The following is a 26,436-nucleotide window of genomic DNA, read 5'->3' as shown; positions in this document are numbered from 1 at the left end:
CAACGGCAAATGGTCCAAGACGATGGAAGTCCTGAACTCTGGAGGACCAAAACCCATCCATCCATTTTCAGTGGGCCCTGCGATTAGCTGGCAACCGGTTCAGGGTGACCCCCGTTTTCTGCCCGATGACCACCGTGGATCAAAATATCAATCTATTTTTTTCAGCTATATATTTTTTTTACATTTGTATTTAATTTCACTTTTACTTCGTTTTAATTTTGGCCGTTTTGGCCCTTTATAAAACTACAGCTGAATTCATTTCATTTCATTTCTTCCTTGTATATAACTTTCTGGCTTCTGCTCTCATCCTAGATTTATGTACAATAAATATCAAGCATGGTAACGTATATTTTTATTTTTTTTAATTGGATCAGACACGGGCGCGCACTACGTCAAGCCCAGCGAGCCGTCAGAACGAAGCCGGGTTTTTGTTTTTCGGAAACACCTTGAGGCTCCGTTCGTCATCAATGGCGTGTGCGGGACGCAGTGGCGGCGTTTGGCTTTCTGGGATACGTCACAGCTCGTCACGCAGGGCACGCAAGGGGAAATTCTGGAACTCCTCTGGCACTGCTTCGCCCTTCTGCGACCGCTTGTAGAAGCCGAGGGAGTCCAGTAGGGCGGCGATCTCAACCGCCTTCATACCTTTCACGCCAACCGTCTGCAAACAAAAGGAGACGCAAAACGAGTTTTTGGTTTTTATAATAGTATTAGGAGGGAAATCAAAAATGTTTGCAAAAAAAAAAAAAAAAAAAGGTTTTCGAGCAGAAAAAAATATTTCTTGACTAACCTTTTTTTTTTTTTTTTAGACTAGAAGTTGAAAATATAGTAATATAAGTTTTTTCTGATGTTCTATTGTAAAAAAAAAAAATTGTCAACATGTTTTACAAATCCAGCTTTAATAAAAGAAAAAGAAAAAGCTTCAGTTCTGGTATTGTTTGGATTTCTTAACCTCTCTGAATTTGAGTTGCCAAAAAAATGGGATAGTTACAAATCACCTTCACGACCTCGTCCTTGTCATCATAAAAAACGAGTCGAGGGTCCACTTCTTCCGAGGAATCATACTCCAGGTTGTGACTGGAAGAGGAAACCTCGAATCAAGGAAACTTCGAAGTGCATGCTTTCAGAAACGTTGACGTCAACAAAAGAAACGTACGTATTTATTTTTAACATCGTAAACCATTTAGCATCTTTGTGTAACGAGCTCATCATCATTTACTCGAGTAAATTCCATTTTTATTCGACAGCATAAATGACTAAATGTGTTATGGCAAACATTCAAGACGACTTGCGTCTTGGGAAAAAAAAAAGAAGACATTTGTGTGGAAAGGTGTTGACGAGAAGGATACTACAAAGCCCAGCGCTCCATCAGGAATTGATGCAGCTCGGGCATTTTCTTGATGCCTCATCCAACCACGCTGGGAGCCTGAAAAATAAACAAAATAATATATTTGTTTGATTTTCAAATCATTAAGAATAATCCAATTCATCAAAAATACAAAACAGTTGCTATTTTGGTATGGAAAAATGATGGATGTGAGGAAAAATAATTCCGTGGGCCAGCAAAAAGCAAAAATCTGTGAATCCCACTTTAGAATTGCATCAGGAAAAATTCAAACAGAAAATATTTCATTTGTTTGGCATTCACTTACGTGTACATTTTAACAGATTGAACATTTTTGATCTTTTCCCCAGGGCTGATTTGGATGTAGAGGACACGAAAGGCTCACCAGAAGTTTCCCCCGCGCAATGGTGATGTGACCGTCCGGTGCCACCGTGGTTTCCATGTCGTTTCCCGTCGCCACCAAGACAAGGCCGAGGGTCAGCGTCAACAAAGCGGGCAACATGATGCTGTCTCAGCTTCTCCGAGCAGCTTTGGCTCATGCCGACGTGTCCACCTGGTCTAAACTCGCATGGGCGAGACCACCTCGCATCATAGTTGGATTCCTTACAATTCAAAACAAATTGTGTCAAATTGTGACATTACGAGGATCTGATAACTTTTTCGTGATTGAACGCACGAATCTTCTTCAATTGGCTTAGCGTCTTGATCCTTGGCATCTTTAAGTTCTCATCATTGAAAAGTCACCCGTCAAGCCTGAGTTGATGGGATGGTCCACATTTGATGGTGTAACAGGTGACATCTGGGTCCTTATCACTTTTTCCCACGCGGCTTTGCACAAAGAAGCTTTCAAGAGCTTCCGATCGTACGTTTTCTTGTAAGCGATGCCAACGTATTCGCTCACAAAGTGACAAAAACTATTTTATCTTCCAATACATGAACGGCAACAGTTGTTAACAAAGCGTACTATAAATAAAGATGTATTGTATATTATTGTTAATTAGCTTCATGCATGAAGGTAAAATATTCAAGTAAAACGTGACTGAAAATGTGGTCGGTTTGTTACAAAAAATACTTTTGGCCGTCAGAACTTTTAATGTTTTTTTCATACATTCATATTCTCTGGTTATGACAATTTGATCCAGTAAAACACTGTATTGATGATTTCCATTCTTAAACTTACAATCATACTGGAAACAGAAATTTAAAAATTTCAACAAAAAAGGAAGTAAAAAAAAAAAAAGAAAAAAAAAAGAAAAGAAAGCTATGACAAGATAGGATATATATATTTATATATATATATGTATTCATATTTGTAAAAATCATATTTATAACCTTTGGGATGAAATCAAAGTGGTCCCCCACACACCATCTAATATATTATCATATGAAAATCTAACTGATGATTTTTTCAAACTCAAATTTTTTTTTTTTTTTTTAATCAGGCACCAATAGAATGCAAAAAATAAACTGACAAATAATAATAATAAATAAGAAAGTGATTGGATTGGTCAGTGAGGTAAAAATGTGAACTAAAACGACGTCAACTAACAACAATGTGATGTTCTTGTGATGTTATAAAACACGTACTCCCGCGCGGACCTGTCACTCGAATGTCATCTTCACAAAGTCACGAGATGGATGTTTTGTATTTACAATAATTATACACACAATGGACCCTTCTGAAATATGAAAAGCGAATCACACATCATGTTATGGTTGATCTAGGTCATTCAAAAAACATCAGCCACGCCCGTTCACAAGTTAGCTAGAGATGCTAACAAGAGCGAGCTCCTATCCAACATTCAGTGTACGTGGTTAGCAGTACGCCGTGCTAGTTTGCCGCCTTCACATTGTCATTCTTGGGAGGCATAGCTCCCAACTCAAGGCTTTGCCCTGTCAAAAGTAGCCTGACTGTTAATTAGGGTGCATGTGGTTGGCTGTTAATTGCTTCGTCGTCAGAGTGCATCGAAAAAGCCCGATTGCTGCAGTGCACAATGTTAGCGAATGGCATGATGCTAACTGCATTCACACCTCCTTCATTATTTGTCACATTAAGCTAACTGTCTGCTTTCCTTTCATCATTACAAGACGGATTGTTGGGGTGTAAGTAGTTAGCGGTAGCGCTAATGGAATGTTCGTCACTCTATCGTTAATGGCCTTATTATGAGCGGTTAGTCACGTAGCATAGCACGATTGGACGGCTATAGTAATAATAATAATAATAAAAAAAAAAGAGCACTTTTGTTTACGTGGGTCTGTTTTGTCAGAAAGTACCACTGGACTAACTAGCGTGAGTATGTAGCGTGTGTGTTTCACAATAGTGACCGGCAGACAAATCACATTGTTTGGCAGCCATTTTGAAAGCTTGTCTACAATACTGACAGGCACCGGACAAAGCGGCTCCGTTTGTAAAATTCATTCGGATTTCTCAGCATTCAAAAATTCCTCGCTCTTTACACGATTGTCACTCCTTGAATGTTGCGGAGCGTCAACGGTGTTGTTGTTTTTTTTTTTTCTTTTGTATTTCCACAGATGTAGCAAGGACTCAGGGAGATTGTGAAGTGGAGTGAAAGACGGGCAGTGCAAAAAAAACAAAATACAAAAAAAAAAAACAAAAAGAAAGAAGGCCCAATGTGGGCTCAGTCCCGCCCAATCATGCCCCGCAGGGTTCGATATATCTGTTCACAATGCAGTCCTCAGCCGGACTGTCTTTTTGTGTCACTTTTGTTGTCTTTTCTACTAAAAGAGGGCTTTGGATCCCTGGTTCTCAAACTCTGACCAGGCATCATTCAGCTCCATGAAGATCATCTTAGCGTAGTCCTCGTAAGGCTTGCCAGTTGCCTGCGAGGTGATTCCGTTGATTCAAAAACAGGGAGGAAGAGACAAAACAGGATTGAATGAATGCTTGTCATTAGAGGGGAAACAATTATCCCGATTAACCCACACCTAATCAAATTAACTGTTGATAAAGATGTATGGACCTTGCTTCATTCCAAATGGCCCAACCCCCTGAATTTCAACCTCTCAAAAGGTTCATCTTTTGAGATTTCTGCCGTCTTCCATTAGAGCAGACTGATTTGTGCCGTTTTTTCTTTCTTCCAAAATGAGACATGGGCAAAAATCTTCTTTTACTTCAACCTTTTGGCCCTTTTTCACCCCTGATGTATTTATTATCAGCCAAACCAGTAACTGCATCATCGTCAATGTCCTGTTTTTGAGTTTCTTTTAAAAATCTGAATTCACAATCAAATTTGACCAACATTCAGGCCGCTCTGTATTTCTGTAAAATACCATTTTGGGTGCTGCACAAGTCTGAAGCGTTACCGACGCTGTCTCACGAGCGCCTTTTTTGTATTTGCGTCTTGGACTAATTGTCTCGTTCAATGAACGGCTCTAAGTCGCAAGTCAAGGGAAGATTGCAGGTCTCACGGCACTATATGTCCAAAGCGCACCTTATCTGGATGGACCACCAGGACGGCCTTCCTGTAGAACTTCTTCACCTGGTCGGGCGTCACCAGGTCGGCCATGCCTACGGGCCTCCAGCGGGTCTCGCCCTCCCACAGCACCGTGTGCAGCGTGGACAGCAGCGCGCGGATATTCCTCTCCTTGCCCTCGATCCAGTCTAAGATCTAAGGGGGGGAGGTCAAGAGTCATCGGAAGCCACGTGGGTGAGCCAATGAGAACAACAAACTCAGAGTTACAAACTAAAACAAAGAATACAAAGACATTTGTCAATGGAGGGTCCCTTTTCAAATTTTCCAAACGTTTCCATGACGTTTTGCATGCCTGAAAAAAGGAGGTCGCGTCGGAAATTCCGTTACATCTCGGTCGTCGTCAAAGGTTTGGAATCCACGCTTCCTTCTCAATCAAAAATCACTCGGGAAGGGAAATTGTACCTGCAGTTTAAGCGGATCCATTTCCTTTGTGAGCTCCTGCCTCCTCATTTCGGCGATGGTCCTGGGGCCTTTTTTATCCATCTTGGAGGAGAATCCCTGAGTGGACAGCAGGTCCCCAAAGTCGTCCTCCTTGACTTTGGGCTTGGGGCCTGCGTAACGGCAACGCAAGCGTCGAGAAAGAAACATTTTCTGAGCGCATTGGCGGCACAGGCGCCAAACGTGACGGCGGGGAACTACCGAATCCCGGAGGCCGAACGCCTCTCTCCTCGCGACCCCCGATGACGCTGGGGAAGTTGAGGTTGTAGTTGGCTTTGGTGGTCTGAGGGCCGGCGCACTGGGGGGGCGCAGACGCTTTGGGTGCAGAGCCGGAACCCGACTGCCAGGTCTTGTTGTGGCCCTGGGGGGCTTTGCCGGCTTGCCAGGACGCCGGACCGTGAGGCTTAGCCGAAGACGAAGAGGAGGGCGGTGGAGCCTTGGAGAAGTTACCGGTGGTGGAACCTGGAACAAACGCATCACGTTCAGTTTTGGGGAAGGGGTTGTGTCGTATTCATTTTGGAGTAAATCCTATTTTACTTTTAGTTTCACACATCTTGGATATTCGAATCAAGGGGACATGGATAAGCACTTACCCGGTAAATTGGAGCTTAAATTCCCCAAATCAGCAAAGGGATCGAAGGTCTGAGACTTGGCCTTGGACATGGAAGACATACTCGAAGCTAAGAGCACACAAATACGGGAAGTTAGCCCCGCCCAAAAGAAAGACTAAACAAAAGGGGAAAAAAAACAAAAAACTATCTGACGTATTCTAATACATTAGGTGATTCTTACCCGTGCTGACATAGGCGGGCCTGGCAGTGGAGCTCATGGCCGGCGACGTGCTGGCCGCCCAGCTGTCCCACCCGCCCAGGAGGTCCGGGTGACTGGCCGACGATGTCATTTTGGGAGCGTTGTTCCCTAATTGATCTGATAGCAAACACAAATAGGAACACGCCGGTATCATGCGCCAAAAGGAAGGGGGGGTGTCACTCACTCAGGTTCAAGAGGCTGGCGTTGGAAGCGGAAGCGGCTTTGCCCGGCGCCGAATTCTCAGAACCCATCAAGTCCCCAAACAGGTCGGGGCCAGAGGCCTGCCGGGACGAGCCCACGCTGGAGCCCACGCCGGAGCTGGAGCCCATCCCAAACGGGTCGAACGGGTCGCTGGTGGCTGCCCCAAAACATATTTACTGCGTGTCAAACATTTTCAGCCTTTTCAATAAACTGGACCAAAAACCAATGTGTCAAACCACCGCAGAGACCGTTGGCAAGAACGTCCTAGACACGTTTTCATTTTTCTTATTTTAAGTATAGGGCGGCTGGAATCGGCAGTCTTGGCAAGGGACCGATATATCCCCAAAAAGGTCGGTATCAGTCCGACACCCCCGCTTTCGATAATTGCACATCCAGACATTGAACAAAATATTAATAAATGGGAGTTCAAACCAAAATTGGCCGGTGTAATAACCCGGGGACTTTGTTCAGTCAACATCAAAAGATCAACTCTGAAATCAGTTGGATTAGAAATTCCGGCAAAATTTTGGAGTTGCTCAATTGAGAATTTCACCAACATTTTCAGGCAAAATTTGGATTTCACCAACATTTTCTTGAAAAGAGGCATCTAAAGCTACATAAACCCGCAGTTCAAATGACTTTTATGCCTGAAATATTGGAATTCAACCCCAAATGTTCTCACAAAGATGCTTACGTTTGGAGCTGCTAAAGAACAAGTCCTCCTGGGTTGCCGTCGTGTGTTCGGCGGGTGGTGCAAACAGGTCGTTGAGAAGGTCGCCGTGGCTAGACGAGGCCTTCAGGCCAGCGGAGGTCGTCGTCGGCGCTTGGGTTTCGGAGTTCAAACCTAAGAGATCGGCTGTGTTGTCGGCGGGTGAGTCCTCGGGAGATGGGGTTGGAGTCTGGGGGGGGGAGGGTTAGGGTTAGGGGCAGGAATGGAACCCTGCATCTCTGAACTGTGAGGTGGACGTGCTAAGCGGTGCCACCCTTCTATTACAATCAAGGTTGATTCATGTGATGTTGATTCCACAACTTTTAGATTTGGACCATCTGTGACTGGTGTGGAGCGTGAAGCTGTAAAGTGCTACGTTAGCTTCTCCCCGGAGAGCCGTACCTGGAAGTCGGCATCGAAGAGCGGCTCGCTGTTATCCCGCGCCGGAGGCTCCCCGCTGTGGGTCGAGCACGAGTAGGACTCTCCTTCCGACTGGTCACTCAGATCTTCCAGCTCATTGGAGGACCCGCCCGTTTGGATGCCCGATGTGTCTAGAGGCCCGCCGACATCTGACAAGACACACACAGACAGGCTTATGAACGATTCAAAGTGTAGAAGCTTTTAAAGCACACGGAATGACCTCGCACCTTCCCAGTCCAGCGTCTGGAAGAAGTTGTTGGCGCCGGCGTCGCTGCTCACGGGAGATTCCGTTTCCGAGGCGGTCGAGCTTTGCGAGGCTTGCTGAGGCGGTTGACCGGCGTCATAGAAGGCAGAGGATCCCGGCTGACGTGGCAGTTCCGGTTTACCTGCGGATGGTGAAAGGTGTGCAAATTCTTTCATTCTTCTACTGGTCCAAAAATGGCTAGCAGAGTTGAAAAACAACATTGCTCCCAAAAGGTGTAATAGCGCTATCTACCAAATTTGCTGAGGATCTCTTGCTGCTCGTCGCGGGACGAAAAGAGGATCTTGGGGTTGAGACCCTTGGTTTGAAAGCCGTCCCACGGCAGAGTTTTGGCGCTGGCTCGGTCCCGGGGCTCCACGTCAATGTCCAGGTTGACCTGGAACAAGTCCGGATATTTCTCTTGGATGTCGCAGGCGTCCAGGTCGTATCTGCCGGAAAGCAATGTCATGGCAGAAGAACAAAGATGCATTTTGTTAGGGTCAAAAGGTCAATGTTTTGAGATGAGAGACATTTCTCCCGTTACTAAGAATGAACCCTGGCGCCAATAGTGAAAACATTTAGAGTGAGGTCACCAGCAAATTGCTCTAAAATAAATAAATAAATAAAAAAGTAGGGCTGGACCATGATGAGAAAAAAAAAAATCCAGATTATTTGGAGCATAACTGAAAGCGCAATGATTCAAATTTGCATTTATTTTCTGGTGCAAAATAAGGTTTCGACGTAAAAATAAAAAAATACTGACTTACTTGGCAAACTTCACCGTGGTAGCATTTCTGGGCACAAAGCCTGTGTGGAACTGGATCTGGAACATTTTCATGGAGGCCATCTGAAACAGCAAACGAGGAGAAGCCAATGTGTAATCGACTCCACAGAGGAAGACAGAATGTTTTGGAAATTCAGCCCCTGGATAGCGGCTTTCACCGAAGAAGATACGACGACGATGGATCAAAAAGTATTAACGACCCTGCTGTCTTGCTTGGAAATGGAAACGTTTCCAAAAAAGGGATAAAAAAAATGTGTGCATCATAACAGGACCAAAAGAACTCTTTAGCGGCGATGTTCATTCCTGCCTTGGCCTGCAGACGTCCTCCCAGCGTGGACCTGGCGTGGTAGATCACCACCAGCACGTCTCCTTGGACGGTCACATTGAGAGGGATCTCTGCTCGTCCGTCCTCCATTTTAAAATCCCTGTCAATGGAACATGAGCCGCGACGTCAAAGGAGCTTCGCACTGCTGAGACATTTGATTCCATTTCATTTCTACGCTTGAAAAGAAAACAAACGCAGACATACTTCATCCGGTCATACTCCTGCGAGGTGGTGAGGACCCTCTCGTCGCCGACGTAGACCTCGCAGAAGGGCCGACAGCCGTTGCGCTGCTTGTTAAACAGCGGCACGGGCGTCATGGTGATGGCGTGGATGAGAACGGGCTTGGCGTGCGGGACGATGGGTTCTTCCGCCATCATGTCGCACATGTACTCGATGTACCTGCGCAAATCAGTCGACTGTCACGGCGCCGTCGCGGAAAGGGGACGCAAAAAAAATGCGGGGGCGGGTGGCACCACCTCTTGTGAGATGGGGCTATACCGGGCGGGCACCGCTTCATGGAGAACATGTAGACGGCCGCTTCGGCTGTGGTGAAGAGGCGGCAGAAGCACAGGAAGGAGCAAACGGCCACGGCCGACGCCGCCCTGCCGTCCTGCGGCAAAAACAGACGATGCTGCACCACAAAAAAGGCGAGAGCAGCGCGGCCACCTTCTGCCGCCTGCTTACCAGGCAGTGGACCACGCAGATGTTCCTCTGGTCCTGCTTGAGCCACTGGTGCATGTTCTTGCACACGCCGTACAGACTGCGCAGGTGGGGAGAGCGGCGAACCTGCCAGTTGCATTCCGAGACCTAGGCCGGGAAAACGCCGTTTACGCACGTTCGGGAGTTGGAGGTCGAAAATGTTACCGAGAGGTCTTAACGGACATCTCGTTGATGTTGGGAACAATCGACTTTCAACCAACTTGTCGATTAAATCGACAAAATAACTGACAGCGGAGCACGCGTACCCGATTGTGGAAGCGGGACGGCCTGTAGGAGCGCCTGGAGAGGTTGTAGACGGCGTAGTGTCCTGGGTGCCGCGAATCCAGAAATAGCCGCACGTCCTCGATATTATTCTTTATAGCGGACTCCACCCCTTCGGCCGGGAAAGACATGACTGCGTACAGATGCAAACGTCCCTTGTGAGACGAAAAAAGGGACGGAAATATCGAATCGCTTGAGTTCCCGAGACGGAAAACTAACCTGCTATTCTTGAGGTGATGTAGGAGATATCTAGGTCACCTTTGGCGTAGCTGCAAAAACAAAGGGCAGGCTCGCAGAGGTGGACAACAAAAACGTGCGCTTCAAACATCCTCCCTGCATATGACCGCGACAGCCATATTAAGTAACACACTGCGGGTCAAAGTGACCCGTCGTTTTAAAGCCCAACGACTGGCCCGGCACTCCCAATACACTGCGAGTCAAAGGAACCTGAGTTCAGGTCATCGTGAAACGTGGACATCCAGTGGCATAATTCTCATTTTGCCGGTTGTCAGGAGTACAAATAAGGCCCCCGGGTCACTTTGACCGGGGACATATTTCAAATTGTAAAATGTCTTTTAACCGGGTCAATTTGAAAGTTACTATGCATCGTTATGTGACGTCGAGTTAGGACACTGCTTGGTTAGCAATCATTCATGCATTGATGCACGTCTCTTCTTCGTCTTCAGGGGGGGGGACACATTATGCCGCTTCAAATCAGATAACAAAAACAGCAAACGATTGATCCTCATTATGATTTTGGTGGTAGTGGAGCATGCGTAAATTAGCTGTTATTTTGCAAACAATACAAATGCAATAGAATTGAACTAAATCAAACACACGCTCAGACTACAGGAGCTTGGCCGAGGCTCAATGTTTACCTTGGGTTGCTAGCAGATGGAGACATGGTGAGGGATTGGACAGAGAGAAAAAAAGGAAAAACAAATACACAAAATGACCAAAACAAATACCAAGGGTGAAAAACAATGAATTTAGCCAAACAGAAGAATAGTGGAAAACCTTCTGATTTTGATTTGCACTCTGTCATCATGACCCGGGAAGAGACAGTCCATGTTAGATCAGTCGATAAAAGACAAAAAAAAACAAAAAAACAAGCATCTTACCTGGCTACGGACTGGATGACCTTGGAGGAGGTATCCTTGATGTTGGTAAGGAAGCGCTCTGTTCCTCCCTTGAGGATGTCCAGGAAGCCGCTACCCGACTGGTCGGGATCGTAGATGCCTTTATCGTACGAGTTCAGGGAAAATGTGGGCAAAATTGTCAAACCAATCTCTTACTTATTATTAGCATGGCAATGGTGTACAGTCTAAATGGACCACATTTCAAAGAAACTGCTTTTAACCATACATCAATTAGCAATTTATAAAAAAAAAGGTTTTATTTGTACAGATTTGATTATTTTTCCAAAATTTACAAATGAGTAGACCCAACAAGTGCCATTCAAAGAGAGCAAAACAATTCTAAATCCCAAAAGAGGCAGCGCTCACCTGCATTGTTGTGTTGTATCTGCGAGGGGGCCGTCACCGTCGTGGCCGCCGTCGATGCTACCGCCGCCGCCGCCCCGTTACTTCCGAACCCTCCGTTCTGCTCCAGGAGCTGCAGACATTCATATCCGTCATACATGGGACGCCAGCAGTAGTAAGCGGTCAACATCACGCCCTTCCAAAAGTTTCTTTCGACGTTAACAAAATCCAGAGACGACGATCAGCGCTATCTACTCCGCTTTCCTTGCGCTCGTCTGTGTCATCGCAGGAAGTTGATAAGGAGGCGGAGGACAATAATCTTCTTACGGGCAGCAGGGAAACCCCTTAACGCTAATCAGATTAGCCTTCTTCCCTTCGAAGGAGGCTGCTACGGACAGAATCGGGAGCTGGAAAGTAGCGTTTCTCAAAATGAGGCCGGCGAGCCGCAAAACAGAGTGGCGCCTTCACACACCAGTGACCCCATTTAGCAATTTTCCAATATAAAAAGTTGAACCAAACAACCACCTCATTTTGCTTTGTCTAAATCTGTTGAGCTCAATCGAAATTGGGGTCGCGTGGTCCCCTTTGAGCAGCTGATCTCAGAACACAAATTGTAGAGCAACATATTTAAACAAACAGGCATATATTCTTTATCCTCGGTGATGAACAAACAATTAAAAAGACAAAATAGTGTTTAATCTGCACGCACCAGAAAGAGTTGCTTCATGCCCATAGAACTGAGCAAAAATGTGGCAAAAATGTTTCATTCTTTGCATTCTAATCAATTATGTCCTTTCAGTAGCCTTTCCTCAAATTAGTTTTTTCTTGAGTTAAGTTGAGTTGATATATATATACATATATATATATATATATATATTTTGTGGGCAATTTTTTTTAAATATAGGCCTTCCATTGTGCTCCTTTTCACTGATCACGGGAACCCTTCAGTAGAGTTATCTACCCCTATCAATTATCTAAGCCGACGACGGTGTATATAATGGCTACAAAATGGAGGCTTTTTGACCCTGAAATCAGCTTAACATAAATGGCAACTTTGGTGGAGGATTTGCTCATTAGTGAAGTGGCATAATTTCGGATAAGGATTGTGGCTCAACTCCTAAATGTGAGGCACCATGCCGAGCGGGCGTGCAGAAGGGGTTTTGAGCGGGGATTTATTTGTATTTCAATCGGTGCGGCGATTCAAGCATGCTTCCACGTTGGTGACAAATGACTTTGCTAATTTGCTATGACAAAAATGAATGAGCGACCATTCCAGAAAAGGTGACACTACCTCTGTGATGGGAGACTTGGGGTTGACGTTTCGGGCCGCCGCTATTTCCTGAAGCTGGTTGACCACTTCTGTGATGGAGAGCCGCTCCACAGGATTCACTTTCAACATGGAGCCTACAAATGAAGAGGGTTACTGCCACGTGCTTTCCAGTACTGACTCTGGACGCAGCGCACTTACGAATGAGATTGTGGTAGACTGTGTACTTGGTGTCGTTCTGCGGCACGGAGTACTTCCCGTTGACGATCTGTAGCTTGGCGCCTTCCTCGAACGGGTGTTGCTTGAAACACAACAGGTAGAGGATGCAGCCCAGGGCCTATGTGGGGCAGGAGAAATTAGGCATGGGGAATTAATTGATTGATTGATGGATGGATGGATGGATGGATGGATGGATGGATGGATGGATGCATGAAAATTTGGTTAGATGGGTGGGTATGGGTCTGTGGACATCGGCATCTGTTGGTTTTGTGCTCAGGTAATTAAACACAAGGTAAAACGGAGGACTGACCCAGATGTCTTGCTTCTCATTGATGGGATAGTTGGAGTACAGGTCGATCATTTCCGGTGTTCGGTATGCTGGAGTGGTGTTCCTTGTGATCTACGGACAGACGGTCAGACAAACAGACGTGTGTACGCGCCCACGTACACACATGCACACACACACACACACACACACACAGGTACACACTGTAAGGTTGCTAAATCCACAGCAACTGCTCCAGAAGACTTCAGCTCAGAGAGCCACACGGTCGTCTGACTTAGACCTGGCATATGTAAAATCAATCCAATCAAATTGAGCAAAGCTAACTGCTAACATATAACAAAAATGGTGGAAATAAAAGGCCAAAGTCCTGAATGAGGGGAACAACGCGAAGTTGGAATGGTTAAATCGTGATGGTCCAATAAAAGCACGTGTGTCATCAGCGTGACGGGATTGTGTTTCTTACAAACACAATCTCGGGGCAAATTTTATTGTGGTCAAAGCCGCACAAAACATCATGGACTGCCCGCTTGGTTATTCAATCAAAAGCGAGCCTGGTGCTTGTCAATGTGATTTCTCCTACGGGTGCGGTCATGAGGGAGGGAGGGGGGGGGGGGGGGGGGGGGGGGGGAACTTCATGGCTATTTAATGGCAACAAAGCAGCTAACGACTTTTTCTTTTCGTATACGTTTCAGAACTTGCAATCGGGGGGGGAACATATTTTGATATTTTTACTTTCGGTCTTTTATTCTAATTGTAAGATGTATATATAATCGAATATCTATGCCATACTAATAATTCTATATATACACTTTAGAATATAAAAATAAATGACAAAAATAAAGCAAAACTACGATCTAATAACTTAACGCATTGATTTAACTGACATGGACAGATTAAATAATTATAAAGTATGTAAATGTGTAGAAAAGGGTGTACTTAATAACAATTTAATCATTTCGATGGGATTATTTTCTTTTCTTTCTCAGCATCGTTGTTAGGCTTAGAGTGCCACCTGCTGCTTTGCCATTCATGTACTTGACCACCAATGCTTTTGAATTGGACTTTGTTTTTTTTGTAATCAATTTGAGACTATCCCCAAACGTTAAATCAAAGTGCCGTTAAAATGTGGGCAAAGAAGCGTGAGGTCGCGCACGTACCTCGTCTTCCACCATGGACCTCTTCTGTGCCGACCAGCTGTAGTCGGGGTCGTGAGCCACGCTGGTGGCACTGCCAAAGTCGCACAGTTTGACGGTGCCTTGGTTACTAATCAGCAGGTTCTCGATCTGCAAGCGAGAGATGGCGGCATGGCTCAAACTATCGTCGGTAATTGCTAGTGATTCGCTTTACTGAGCAAAAATTACCACAACATACTTAGATGGGATTTTGACAAACCCCCAAAAAAAACACTCTTGAAAAAGAGTATAGGGTCTTGTGCGCAGATTTGAAATTTAAAAAATGATCAAATGTGGTCAGTTTCTTGAGATGTGCGACGCGGTGATGTCATTGTGAGGCCCACCTTGAGGTCTCTGTGGATGACATGGGGCTTCTGCTTGTGCAGGTGCTGAACAGCACGACACGTCTGGTAGAAAACCTTCAGCACCGTGTCGCAGGACACGGGGGCGCGCTGTTCCACCCGCCGAAGGAAGTCCACCAGCTGGCCTGAACCAGAAAATGTTCAGTCTCAGTGGCGTTGAAACAAAGCAGCAACACGCAGAAGACAAACAAAAATCTGTATTTGCCGTTTACTACCACCTACAGGACTGGAGAGGAACAGTACTGCACTGTGCAGAGGACAACAAATTGATTTGGTGTAGAGACCAGGAACGAGAGCAGCCCAAAGAAGAAGAGGATTGTTTTAGGTGTTAAGGGACTACAAAAAAAAAAGTTTTCTTTTGTTTTTTTTTAATTCATGATATATTGTTTAAATTGCACGGCTCATCAGTCACGATGAATTTTATTCCATCAAATATCGGAATTAGAAAAATACAAGTATAAAATACTGAGCTGTTGTGACCCATCTTCTTTGCGTAAATTCGTATGTATATATTATCCTGCCCCCTGGTGGCCCAGGCACAAACACAACATGGCGCACGACGTCGATGCTGCAACAATTTGTTGTTTCATTCCAAACCGGAGATAAAAGTTGCCCCCGAAAGCAGTCATCGTCAAACGTCAGAAAGCGGGTGAAGGTTCAGCCGAGCCACAACCGGGAAAGAGGAAGTCACGACTCTGCGCAAGATATGCGCCGCGGCCGTCATGAACGTACCTTTGCAGAGTTCAGTGAGGATGAGGAACTCGGCCTGACCCGTGTCCGACTCCTCTTTGCCAATGGAGGCGGCAGAGCAGAACTGGACCACGTTGGGGTGTCCCGACAGCTTTTTCTGCAAAGGCCGAGCGGGAAAGTTTTTACAAAATTTGAATTTTCAGATTTCGAAAGTAGGGGTGGCGGGCGTACCATGAAGCAAATTTCCTGGATTATTTCCTTGTTCTTCTCATCCTCGTTGGACAAAAGTCGCTGCAGTAAAACCCAAAAGCAGAATTTGACATGTCACGCTCAAAAAGTATAAAAGCGGAATGAATCGGAATTAAAGCACGGAAGTTTCCTCTGACCTTCAGAGCGTAGTCTTTGCCACTGCTGACATCTTGGGCTTCGTAGACAAATGCGAAGCCGCCTGCAGAAAGCACATTGTTAACGATTCTCCCCACTTTCTTTGCCTATGTTGGTTTAATTCTTTTGATTCCGATTTTTGGTTTCACTCCTATTCTTCATTATTGCTTTAATTCTTACCATTCGTCATTGTATTTTTTTTTATTATAAGAAAATAGGCCGTAATCTTCTCTTTTTCTTTTCTTTTTAACATGACCTGGTTGTGTTTGTTCCTTCTCTACATCTTTGTTACTTTAGATCTTACTCCATCTCACATAAATAAACTCTAAAATACGTTCACCCCAACCTTGTTACTTTATATCTTATCGTATTGAGTTGCGATAACCTTGCTTCTCTATTACTATTATCGTTTCTTATTTGTGCCCTGGGATTGGCTAATTAAATGCTGGAGTGGGCCCCATTTTTTCTTCAGTGTTACTGGAGGGGCAGCATAGGATCACACATGTCCTAACCTGTTGAATGGCAGCGGACTGCTCGTTGTCATCATCCCTGATCTAGCTTATAAAGGTCAGCTTTGGAGATGACATGTCTATTGTGTAGGATTTTCGAAGGAACCCTTAAACAAAAAAAGGGCTATGATAGACTGTAGAGATGCTGGCAAAGCTTTTCTGTACTCAATTCAACATGATTCAATGGCTCCCAAATTCTAGGAGCTGGTGTCCAAAGAATGTGAATGGCTGACTTATGTCCAGAATTAATCTTAGGTTGCGGAATAAAAAGAAGACAATGTGTTGAATTCATGAACAGTGAAGCGCTTCACTTTGCAGACAGCTAGATTTTCCTGCAAAACCAACATCAGCAGCAGTTTGGAGTTCAAGTCGTCACGGAAGTCCTGTTGGTAAACAGTCAAACCGATGCAATTGTACCAAAGTTGAGTTTATTGCTGCATATCTACTTCAAATACGTGTTAACGTAACTGTCATTGATCGGCAACTGAATAAATTGTTAGCAAGTTAGCTTCCCGACTGCGAGTTAGCACTAGCCCACTGTCAATGAACAAGAATGTGTTTCCCTTTACCTTCCGCAATCACCCGCTTGATTCTCAGTTTCATGTCACCCAACTCGACCATCTGCCCCACAAAGTCGTTCTGGTCCCGACTTGCTGCTCCGACTGAGCCGGGCCCGGCGAGGAAATCCAGCGCCGATTGGAACAGTGACATTTTTGTCCAATTTTTTTTTTCCCTTTCAGCCTGCTTCTTCTTCTTCTTCTTTCAAGGTGCACCAAACGGCCGACCAGGGACAGCTCGGGGTGTGGGGGACGTTGGCGACGCCGACGGAGGTCCGACCGGACTCGATGATAGATCGTTTAGAAGAGATGAAAATCTGCTGACATTTTCTTCCTGTTGAGGTGTTGACGACGAAAGGCCGCAGCCATCACTCCATTCTAGCTAAAGACTACTTCCGGGATGCCTGGTGATGTCACCACACGAGCTGATCACGTGAGTGACCTTTGGTCATGTGAGCGGAAGTAAAAAAAAAATCAAGATAAATTGGAGCTCGCTGATGATGTATACGTAATTTTTTTTTTTTAATAAAAAAAAAAAGTCTTACATACATGATTACTGTCAAATAAAAGGATTAGGGACTTGCATTTCTGGGTCGAGCTAGAGTTGGGTTTGTGTTCTCTTTTCTTCGTCTCCAAATTGAACTTTTATACTAGAAAAATGACTGAGGAAAAGCTACTAGATATCTTCATTCATGTAAATTATGACAAGATTTAAAAAAAAAAAAGAACTATTTTTTGTTCATTTCAGTATGCACCCATTTATTTTCTGAATCACTTCTCCTCATGAGGGTCGCTATCCTAGCTGGCAGTAGGCGGGCGACACCCTGAACCGGTCGTCAGCCAATCGCAGGGCACACAGAGACAAACATTTGCACTCACAGTCTCACCTACAGGCAATTTGAAGCACTCACCAGGCATGTGTTTGGAATGTGGGAAGAAACTCACGCAGGCACGGGGAGAACACGCAAACTCCACACACAGGAAGGGCGGAGCCAGAATCGAACCCGAACAACTTTGTGTCCCCTTCAAAATGTGTTTGCATTAAATGAATGTGATGTCATCTTTTTTTTCTCAGCATCAAGACAGGACAAGGCAGGAGTTCCTTGAATAAAAGTGTATATTTGACACATCTTTGTACACTGGTAATTACAAAACAGTCTGCTACGCTACAAAAGTTTCTCAAATGTTTTTTTTGTTGTTGTTGTTTTGGTCAGAAGATTGAATCATCTCGTCTCAACTGTTGTGCAATTGTGAACGCACGCGTATTTACAAAGTCTTACGCACGTAAGTGATTTCCGTTGTCTCTCCGATAAACTCTGAACATAAGACATGGCTTTGAGATAAATATATTAGTAAATAAATATTCAGAGAACATATTTCCATTCATGAAATGCTTTTTTTTGCTGTACATGTACACAAATATACACAAGATTGATGTTGTAAAACATTCGTAAATGGGACTGACTGACGGACAAATAATTATACTCTTTCATAAATTTTTGTACAAAATATTCATTTGTACACAATTTCATCTTCTTAAGTGCTACAAACATGGAAAAAAAATAAACAAACACATTAAATAGTGACTCACGTACCCCCCAAAAGACAACAGCAACAAATGTGTTCTGCCAGCATGCAGGTTCGCGATGCAAAAAGGCAACTTTTGGGGACGCCTGTCCTCTGCGCGTGCGTGCGTGTATTTCATAGAAACAGTATGGAAAGCAGTCTGCAGGACAAACAGAAAGGCATGAAAGTGTATCGTATTTCAACTGCATTGTTTTCTTTTTGCTCCAACTCGTCAAAGTACAACAAGGAAGCCTTTTGACATTGGATTTTTTTGCTTTGGCCTTTTGGCGCAAGCCCGCTCACGACCAAAACCCTTTGAGCAGAGATTCCAGAGCCATGCTAGCGTTTGTCCTCACCAGAAAAAAAAAAAAACCTTTTAGCGCACTAGTAGGACGTGTTCAAATGACAATTAGAAACATTTTCTTTGCGCTGAAGACAAAACAATGTCAAAATGAGAAAACCAGCAAAAAAAATAAGTGTGCTGGCCACCAGTTGCACGCAAGCTAGTGGGCCGTTTCTGTCGCGGTGACTTGTTTTGCTAGTGAGGACAAAGAGCATACGAGCGCACGGACCTTATGCTGAATATCGAACAAATGCTCAAAGGGCTTTCGGAAACATCGTGGCAGGATTCTGACGGACTTTCTGCGGGTTCGAGTTTTAAGTCTCCAAAATTCATGTTTTAAAGATTCAGACCGCAAAACCGCTTTCACTTAGCAACCCCAAATCGGTACAAATGGTCAATTCCATTGTGATTAAATATTTTCTCACTTTAACCAGTTTCAAGTGTTAAAAATAGTACACATGACATGTATTTATCCTCCACGTGGTCTCCAGCTCCGGTGGCAACAACACAATCACATCTTGCTTGTTTTGGTATCGCTACGACCGTACAAACTGGCTCGAAGCTCGGAAGGCAGTGTAAGATGCAGATGTCCAGCCCTGGATGGCCGCTCGGACACGTTCACGAACATTTCGGTCCGAAAGATCCACGTTCCTAATCGACGACATTCACCAGAAACCGGCATTTGGGCAGACAACCCCAGGTTTTTTTACGCAGCCGCATTCACCAGAAAGCAAGGCGACTGAAGGTTTCAACCGAGCTGACGGTACCAAACGCAATTCAGCCCTCAGTACTTCGGCCAGGAGTGTTTTCAGAGAGCTGCGGCGGAAACAAAGCCCTGGTCTCCTCGCTCTGAGGGTACGAGCCACCTCGGGTGTAGAAGTCGTCCTTATGCGCTTCCGACCACGTGGCACCGGAGTCGGGCAAAAGGCTGCTTTCACAGTCACTGTCCTCGGGGATGATGGGTATTCGCTGGCTGAGTTCGCAGCAGCCCTGTGCCGGTTGGGCCTCCGACTCGGCGTACTGCACGTTGACGGCGTAGTCCTCCGCATAGTGTCCCCTGTGGACCTTCATCTCCTTGTAGAAACAGCAAGGAAGTCCTTCCGAAGAAGGGCGCGAGAAGTTCCCGGAGGGTCTCGAAGGTCCGGACGTCTGCTCCGAGTCTCGGGCCTTGGAGTCTGCCTTCTGGGGAAGCGCCTCAAAGCAGCAGGTGCACCCCGCTGCAGTTCCTGCCCCGAGGTCGCCCACCTGGGTCCCGGCGTCCACGGAGGGGGGTTCAGGGACGATGGTCTCCCTGGGTTCCAGTGACGTGCCACCGCTGCGGTAGGGCTCCGAGTTGCAGTTGGCCAGGCGGTCCCCGGAGTTGTAGGGAAATTGGAGGCAATCGCGTCCTGAGGGTCCCACGGATGACGACGTCGATTCCTCGGGGGCGGAGGGGCACGGCGTGGTCCCCGACTCCCCCCGACAGGGGCTCTTGCTCCGGTAGACGTAGGGATCGTAGTCGCTGCTTAACGAGCTCCGGAAGGTGGAGCAGCTCCCGTACACTCCCTGGTTGCTGACTTCGGTGCAGTCCAACATGGAGTCACTGGAGGAACAGTGGCACGGGCCCGAGCCGCCGCTGCTACTGTCGCTCCCGGGGCAGTCGGCCAGATAGCCGCTGCACGCCGAGCGGTGGTAGCAGCTCAGGCTGGAAGCGTCAGCCACCCTGGAGGACGCCGGAGCCACGTGGACCACGGTAGGGTACAAAAGTCCCTGCTGGAAGGCCCTCTTGTGGCCTTGACCCCCCTCGGGAGGCTGCTGGGGGAAAGTTAAGCCCTGAAAGTAGTAGTGCTGGTACATGGTTTCGTACTGGGAGAAACAGGCCGCCCGCGAGAAGTTGCGGCCGTGGAATTTGGGGCGTTTCAAAGCAGGCGGCTGGGAAGGCGGCGGCGGGGGCGCTTGGTAGGCGGGGGGTCCGTGCTGCTCCAGGCCGCAACGATGAGGGTTGAGGGAGTGGTCCAAGTGCAGGGCGGCGGGGTGGTAGCTTCGCAGAAAGGACGAGGCGGCTCGGGGCGGGTAAAGGCCCGGAGGGTCGGCGTGCTGGTCCACCGTGAGCACGGTGATAGCGTTGCCGTGAAGGTCCACGCTGGTTCGGGTGGGGTAGGCCGTCACCTGGCCGGCTCGGTGCACTCTGCCAGGGTAGTGGACAGGCAACACCACCCTCTGCTGTCGCCCGTGAAGCGGGTTGCCGGACTCCATGCAAGCGGGGCCTGCATTTCCCTTCTTTTGTTCTGTGGAGCCAAAACAAATGCGGGGGGTCAAGCAATGCAATCCAATCGTTAGAGGCTGCTTCATTTTTTTTTTTTTGAGTTTCATTGGAGAGACTTCCGACAAACAGCCAGCGGGTGAGGCACCGCAGAACGTACCGATGATGTTGTGTCTGCAGTGGGGACAGGTGTGATGCTGGAGCAACCAGGGGTCCACACATTTCTTGTGGAAGCGGTGCGCACAAGGGATGACCCGCAACTCCTGCAGGGGTGGGGAGGGCGAAAAAATAATACGGTTAAAGAATCAAAGAAAATTGCTAACATGAGGAGAGCTGCTTTTACTTTCCCCAAAAAAGAAGCCGTCCGGGTCTTGTATGCGTCTTATCAATTAAATTTGGTTCACCCACATGCAAGTATTACCTCAATGAATGTTTGAGAAGAAGCAGGTGTAAAAAAAGTAAAAAAAGACTAAAGTTAAATACAACTGAATCGCAATAGACATCTTGACCGATAAAATGCAAACGCTGCATCATTAGGCACAGCTTGAACATTTTATTCCCATCCCACTAGAGGGAGCCATTCGGGGCAGTGCGCTTTATGTTGTGGCTTAGTACTGATTGGCATTAATGTCGCCGTTTTTGACCCCCCCTTGCGTACCTCTCCGTCGATGTACTTCTCCAGGCAGATGGCGCAGTCGGACGTGGAGCTGCTGCTAAGCGAGTCGGACGCCCCGCAGCTGCTCTCGCGTGCCACTTTGCCGCCTTTGGCCTTGAACTTGCGTGTCTCCATTTTATCTAGTGCCTGGCTGGCCATCCTGTTCATGGAGCTCTGTGCGCAAAAAAACACACAGACCAAAAAAACCCAGCAAAGTCAAAATTGCAAAGCAGACACGTTACGACATGCGAGGTCGTATAAGCTGCGGTGTGTTGCCGAAAGACAAAAAACACAGAAGCGACGCACTGGCCTACCTGACTCCTCCTCTGCTTGAGCTTGATCTTGACGAGCAGGATGAGGCAGACGAGCGACACCACCACGAAGAAGGCCAGGAAGATGCCCATGTCAAAGTACTCGGTGGGCTGCTGCGCAACGCCACCCGTTGCGGCAACAAAGTGCAAAAAATTAGCAACAATGTGGAAATATTGTCCAAAATTCAGTGCACATGGGAGGAGCGTGTTTTTTTTTTTCTTTCCGTAAATGTCTGTGGTCAAGTGGCATTTAAATAAGCTGCCAATGTAATATTTGATAAGTGAAATAGGATATAAAACAAGGGGGTGCGACCTTTTGACCTATTGTATTGAAATGAGCCGTACCCTGGGCGGTCGGTGTTGTATCCTGGCGCGCGCCACTTTCTGCTTGTTGACGATGTTCATCAGCTTGACGGCGTCGTTGCCCTTCACGTAGACCACGGGACGTTTGAGGGGATCGTCCGCCACCTGGTTGAGCTGAGGAGAGACACACAAGAGCCACCGCTGCACGTGAGCCACCCAATCCGGATCGGACACCCACTCGAGACAAACGTGCCGGTGGAATCTGAAAGGCTGCGGTCGAGACAATGTTTTGATATCATTAAATCTAAGAATTTAATATCATAGAAACGCTAATATTTACAGTTATAAATTCATTGAAAAAATGTAGGCATTCAAATGAGATTATAAAAAGTGTATCTCATCCAGCCCACTTTGGGATTATCATCCTAAACAGTTTGGGGTCAATAGGTCACATGAACTGGAAGTTATTGAGCTAAAATGCTAGTATTTACAGAAATTAAAAAAAATTAAGCATTCAAACGATAGAGGTGTATCTCAACCAGCCCATGTGGGACTATCACTCTTCATAGTTTGGGGTCAATAGGTCACATGACCTTAAAGCTATTCGGCGGCGCAGCCTTGTCGCGTCGGAAATGGAAATGAAGGACCCAAGCCCTCGAACTGGCCTTGGAGGACACAACCTGCCAATTTGGACACTTCTGTGTGTACCAACCTGGTCGATGGCATCCGGGTTTTCTGACACATCAAAGATGACGGCGGTAGCGCCTCGCTGTACTGCTCGCTTGGCCTGAAAACACAGACACAACACATCTTTGATTTGGGTTGACTATTAGAAAATGTACACTAGAGGGAGCTCTCCATCAGATGCAGCACACGTGGTGACGGAAGCCACAAGCAGAAAGTAAACACACGCACATACAAGGCATTATATTAGGTACACCTGGACACTCTAAGAAAGGATAAAAAAAAAAAAAATGTGGAAAAAAAATAAAAATCCCCTACATAGTTGCAGTTCAACAACAGCAGCTTTTAGAAATTCATGGATTATTTTTTTTTTTTTAACGAGACATAATATTACCAGGAACAGTCATTTTTCTAAAGTCTTTGTTATTTTATGAATATTTTTTGTCCTTTGTCAATGTTACGCAGCGACATGAAACAGTCAAAATATTAGGAACAGCTATTTCACTTGTCCATTTTTTTTTTCTGCACTTTATTAGTTTTTCTATTTCTCTCTTTTTGCTTATCTTCTTGCATTGGGAAAGTCCAAAAGCTTCTTTTCACACTCTTTTTTTCTTCCATAGCCACACACACACACAAACACGCACGCGCACGAACATACTTAATTTGGCATTAGTCTGCAGCTTTGATGTTGTCTCTCCCAGTTAATAATTAATAGCTGTGGCTGAGAAGTTAAAAAAAAAAAAAAGAACAAGTCAACGAACTCCCTCCTCAAGAATCTGCAGTGCAGCGACTTGCCTGACGACAACAAAAATGTCCCCGCAGGCAAACTGGCAGGCCTTACGAAAAAATAACATGGGGCCAAAAAAGAAGTGACAATATATTTTCTTTTGGGAAAATAATCTTTTAAAAAATAGTATATATTTACAATGAAGATTTAGCAATGTCGACACCAAGCCCAAAAAAGAGGCGAAAATATAAAAAGGTTGAAATCTGGAAATGAAATCCAGGCATGACAATTTGCCAAATTACTGAGAAGTTTACTAAGCAGATGTTAACATAGAAACTCTTTTGAATACATCGTTTTCATTATAATCGAATGAAAACAAAATATCAAAATGTATCTTTTACACAAAAAACAATTATAGGAAAAATAATGTTTATTTTGCAAGAATAAAATAAAAATAATTTTTAAAAAAGCTGATAATTTAGTGGAAACAAATAAGCAACTGGAAAATTCAAAAAAAAAAACAACGAGCACGAAACTGTAATATTTAGCAATATGGTATGAAAAATCATTTGACATCCTCAAGGCTTGATGACAAGTATGGACCGAGGTCAGGTATGGAGTAGCGGCTGTGCATGTGTGTGTGTGTGTGTGTGTGTGTGTGTGTGTGTGTGTGTGTGTGTGTGTGTGTGTGTGTGTGTGTGTGTGTGCGTGCGTGCATGTGCGGTTGGATGCCGGCTATGCCAATTTGCTTCTGGCTCGGCGCGCGCAATCTACCCCGGGCGGGCGAGCGGCCGAGAGGACGAAAACCGCAGCCGCAAAAAGAGCAAGCCGGCTACTGAGTCTAGACAGCGAGCAAAATGGGAGCTATCTTTAGCCTCGCCACATCGAACTGGCAGCTTGGGATGCTCCGCAAGTGTGCAAACCGATGCACGGCACGTTTTGCACACCTGGATTGCGTCTCCTTCCGCTATCATGGCCTTTTATACTTTTTTGCCGCTCCTTTGGTCTTGTTCCTCTTCCGCCGCCCGCCACTGCTGCTATAATTAAAGCAATTAAGTCTTCAGAGGACTGTGCACTGCTATTACGCCGTAATTCCATGTTGCCTGCTGGCTTTATTAAAAGATAAAGGCATACTTTTCTCTCCATAGCTCTTCTCATATGTGGTCGCCCCTCTCGCCGTTGTTTCGGCCACAGTTACCCAAAAATAAAAGCAAACATAGCGATGTGCCGTGCGGTCTGTTCTGCGCTTCGACTCCACCGCTTCTGCTTTTTGTTTGACTTTGAGGAAAACCTCAGGTAAAAAAAAAAAAAAATGTTGTAAGGTTGTCTAGCAGACGTGGTTTTCTGATTCATATTGCGTTGGCGGAAGAAGAATTAAGCAGAGGATTCCATCCGTTTTGTTGATGCCTGTTGTCGATGTAAACTTTGTAATTCTCCACGTCTTCTGCGCTAGCTAGCATCAATTGTCGCCGCCACATCAATGGTTGTGACTCAACGCGCGGCAGGTCGGCTCCGTTTCAAGTCACCTGAGCCGGCGCCAACTTCCTCGTTCCCGCAAGTGGCAAACTGGTGAGTTTCCTACCATTTAACCTTGATTATCTTTTCCATTTACCACACCGCAAATGTCAAAACACTTCAGGCGTGGGAAAACAAGAGTAACATTGTTACCGTGTGAAGAATTCAGGTCTAATTGAACCAAACAAAAACAAAAAAAAAAGGAAAAAAAAAAAAGAAAGAAAGATCAAACAAACTTTTCTGTCTCAAAACTATAATGAACAATTTCTAAATTGTGTTAAGAGCCGCTTAGTAGACGTTTCGGAGCGCCTCCGAGTCACATGCTCAAAAACAACGGTGCCGATTGGCCGAGGAGGAGCTTACTATCTAACTATCAAAAAGATTGGCGCTACTTTTTGCCAGACTTGAAGTTTAGATCACGTTCACACTTGGATGGTGGAGCGAATGTGAAGAGTTTAGTGACGCCAATATAAATACACTCGGGAAAGAAGTCACTTGAGCTCTAAGTGGATGTCATAGAACCAGGATGAAGCGCACACCGCCGTCTTCGAATGGAGTCAAATGCCAACACGAGCTGCCCGACTGGCAGTGTCGGTGGACACGGGCATTGAGCGGGCGGCGGCTCGCGAGGCTCACCCCAACAACAACAACAACAACAATCAGGTCATCCATCACATGTTCCATTCAGTGCTTTCTGTCTGACGTTACAAAGACACATCACTTATTTCCATGTCATTTTCTTTTCTTCCCGACCAGCAAGCACTCTCTCTCTCTTCTTCCCACCATCTGTCCGTCCATCCGTCCATCCGTCCATCCATCCATCCATCCATCCATCCATCCATCCATCCATCCATCCATCCATCCATCCATCCATCCATCCATCCATCCATCCACAAAAGAAATCAGTCAAATTTATTTAAAGACATGAATACAAAGTATTGTGTTGGCCTATTTCAGGAAAATGCGGCGACATTGATTTAACAACAGTTAGTGTATTGCAGTGTGCCACGCTAAGAAACACTTCGACAAAGTCTAGCGGGAGAGATCCAATGCTAATGTCCATTAGCCAGTCAATGACGTTTGCCTCCATATGTTAGCCTTAAGCTAAGAGAATTTCATGAGCTGATAACCTGCCTTTTTTTATTTTTGGTCAAACATTGCACACTTTAAATCTACAGTTCAATCAATGTGTAATTATTTGTTTGTCATGATTTTACAATAAACTTAAAGCAAGAGTAGAAGGTGCTAAGGAATTATTTCAAAAGTGTGTTTTGATGACTTTGAAAGTGTGACGTGGGGTATAAGTATCAAATCCAAAAAAAGTCTTGGTATATGTCAGAATTACATCTTCTGCGGAGAGTCTGGGAGGTACTACAGCACGACTTGGAGTATTTATCTTGATTTTAGAGGGAGTGCTC

General features: G+C 45.6%; 3 protein-coding genes across 4 annotated transcripts in view; all 3 read right to left on the bottom strand.

Moving 5' to 3' along the window:
* Nucleotides 1-345: 345 nt before the first annotated feature.
* Nucleotides 346-2,092, bottom strand: selenoe (selenoprotein e). The gene is made up of 5 exons (XM_085910827.1): nt 2,019-2,092; nt 1,728-1,944; nt 1,347-1,423; nt 996-1,074; nt 346-658 (listed from the first exon to the last, which is right to left on the bottom strand). The coding sequence occupies exons 2-5, from the start codon at nt 1,842-1,844 to the stop codon at nt 515-517; spliced, it is 417 nt and encodes a 138-aa protein (XP_085766953.1). The 5' UTR covers nt 1,845-1,944; nt 2,019-2,092; the 3' UTR covers nt 346-514.
* A 307-nt stretch (nt 2,093-2,399) lies between these two features.
* gak (cyclin G associated kinase) lies at nt 2,400-17,106 on the bottom strand. The gene is made up of 29 exons (XM_085910800.1): nt 16,685-17,106; nt 15,609-15,670; nt 15,454-15,513; nt 15,265-15,379; nt 14,515-14,657; nt 14,156-14,281; nt 13,023-13,112; nt 12,695-12,830; nt 12,518-12,630; nt 11,251-11,359; nt 10,867-10,984; nt 9,965-10,014; nt 9,730-9,878; nt 9,449-9,571; nt 9,241-9,374; nt 8,969-9,163; nt 8,747-8,864; nt 8,423-8,502; nt 7,911-8,104; nt 7,642-7,800; nt 7,397-7,563; nt 6,980-7,184; nt 6,269-6,442; nt 6,067-6,201; nt 5,868-5,954; nt 5,476-5,736; nt 5,239-5,387; nt 4,795-4,971; nt 2,400-4,183 (listed from the first exon to the last, which is right to left on the bottom strand). Exons 1-29 carry the CDS (start codon nt 16,824-16,826, stop codon nt 4,082-4,084), a joined length of 3,873 nt encoding a protein of 1,290 aa, XP_085766926.1. The 5' UTR covers nt 16,827-17,106; the 3' UTR covers nt 2,400-4,081.
* A 510-nt stretch (nt 17,107-17,616) lies between these two features.
* Nucleotides 17,617-26,436, bottom strand: part of znrf3 (zinc and ring finger 3) — a 33,909-nt gene continuing 25,089 nt past the window's right edge. Inside the window, exons 3-8 of one of the 2 annotated variants that reach the window (XM_085910802.1) lie at nt 22,805-22,879; nt 22,135-22,266; nt 21,793-21,900; nt 21,482-21,652; nt 20,984-21,086; nt 17,617-20,848 (exon numbers count right to left, since the gene is read on the bottom strand). In XM_085910802.1, the coding sequence (XP_085766928.1) occupies nt 19,359-20,848; nt 20,984-21,086; nt 21,482-21,652; nt 21,793-21,900; nt 22,135-22,266; nt 22,805-22,879 (2,079 nt within the window). In that variant the 3' untranslated portion in view covers nt 17,617-19,358. Of the gene's footprint in view, nt 20,849-20,983; nt 21,087-21,481; nt 21,653-21,792; nt 21,904-22,134; nt 22,267-22,804; nt 22,880-26,436 lie in introns of both variants that reach the window. The other variant, XM_085910801.1, reaches the window with a different exon arrangement.

The sequence above is a fragment of the Syngnathus leptorhynchus genome, chromosome 4 (assembly GCF_054491065.1).
Source record: "Syngnathus leptorhynchus isolate UIUO chromosome 4, UIUO_Slep, whole genome shotgun sequence".
Lineage (NCBI taxonomy): Eukaryota > Metazoa > Chordata > Actinopteri > Syngnathiformes > Syngnathidae > Syngnathus > Syngnathus leptorhynchus.
The sequence above is the reverse complement of the archived record's forward strand: the minus strand, read 5'-3'. Positions and strand labels throughout refer to the sequence as shown.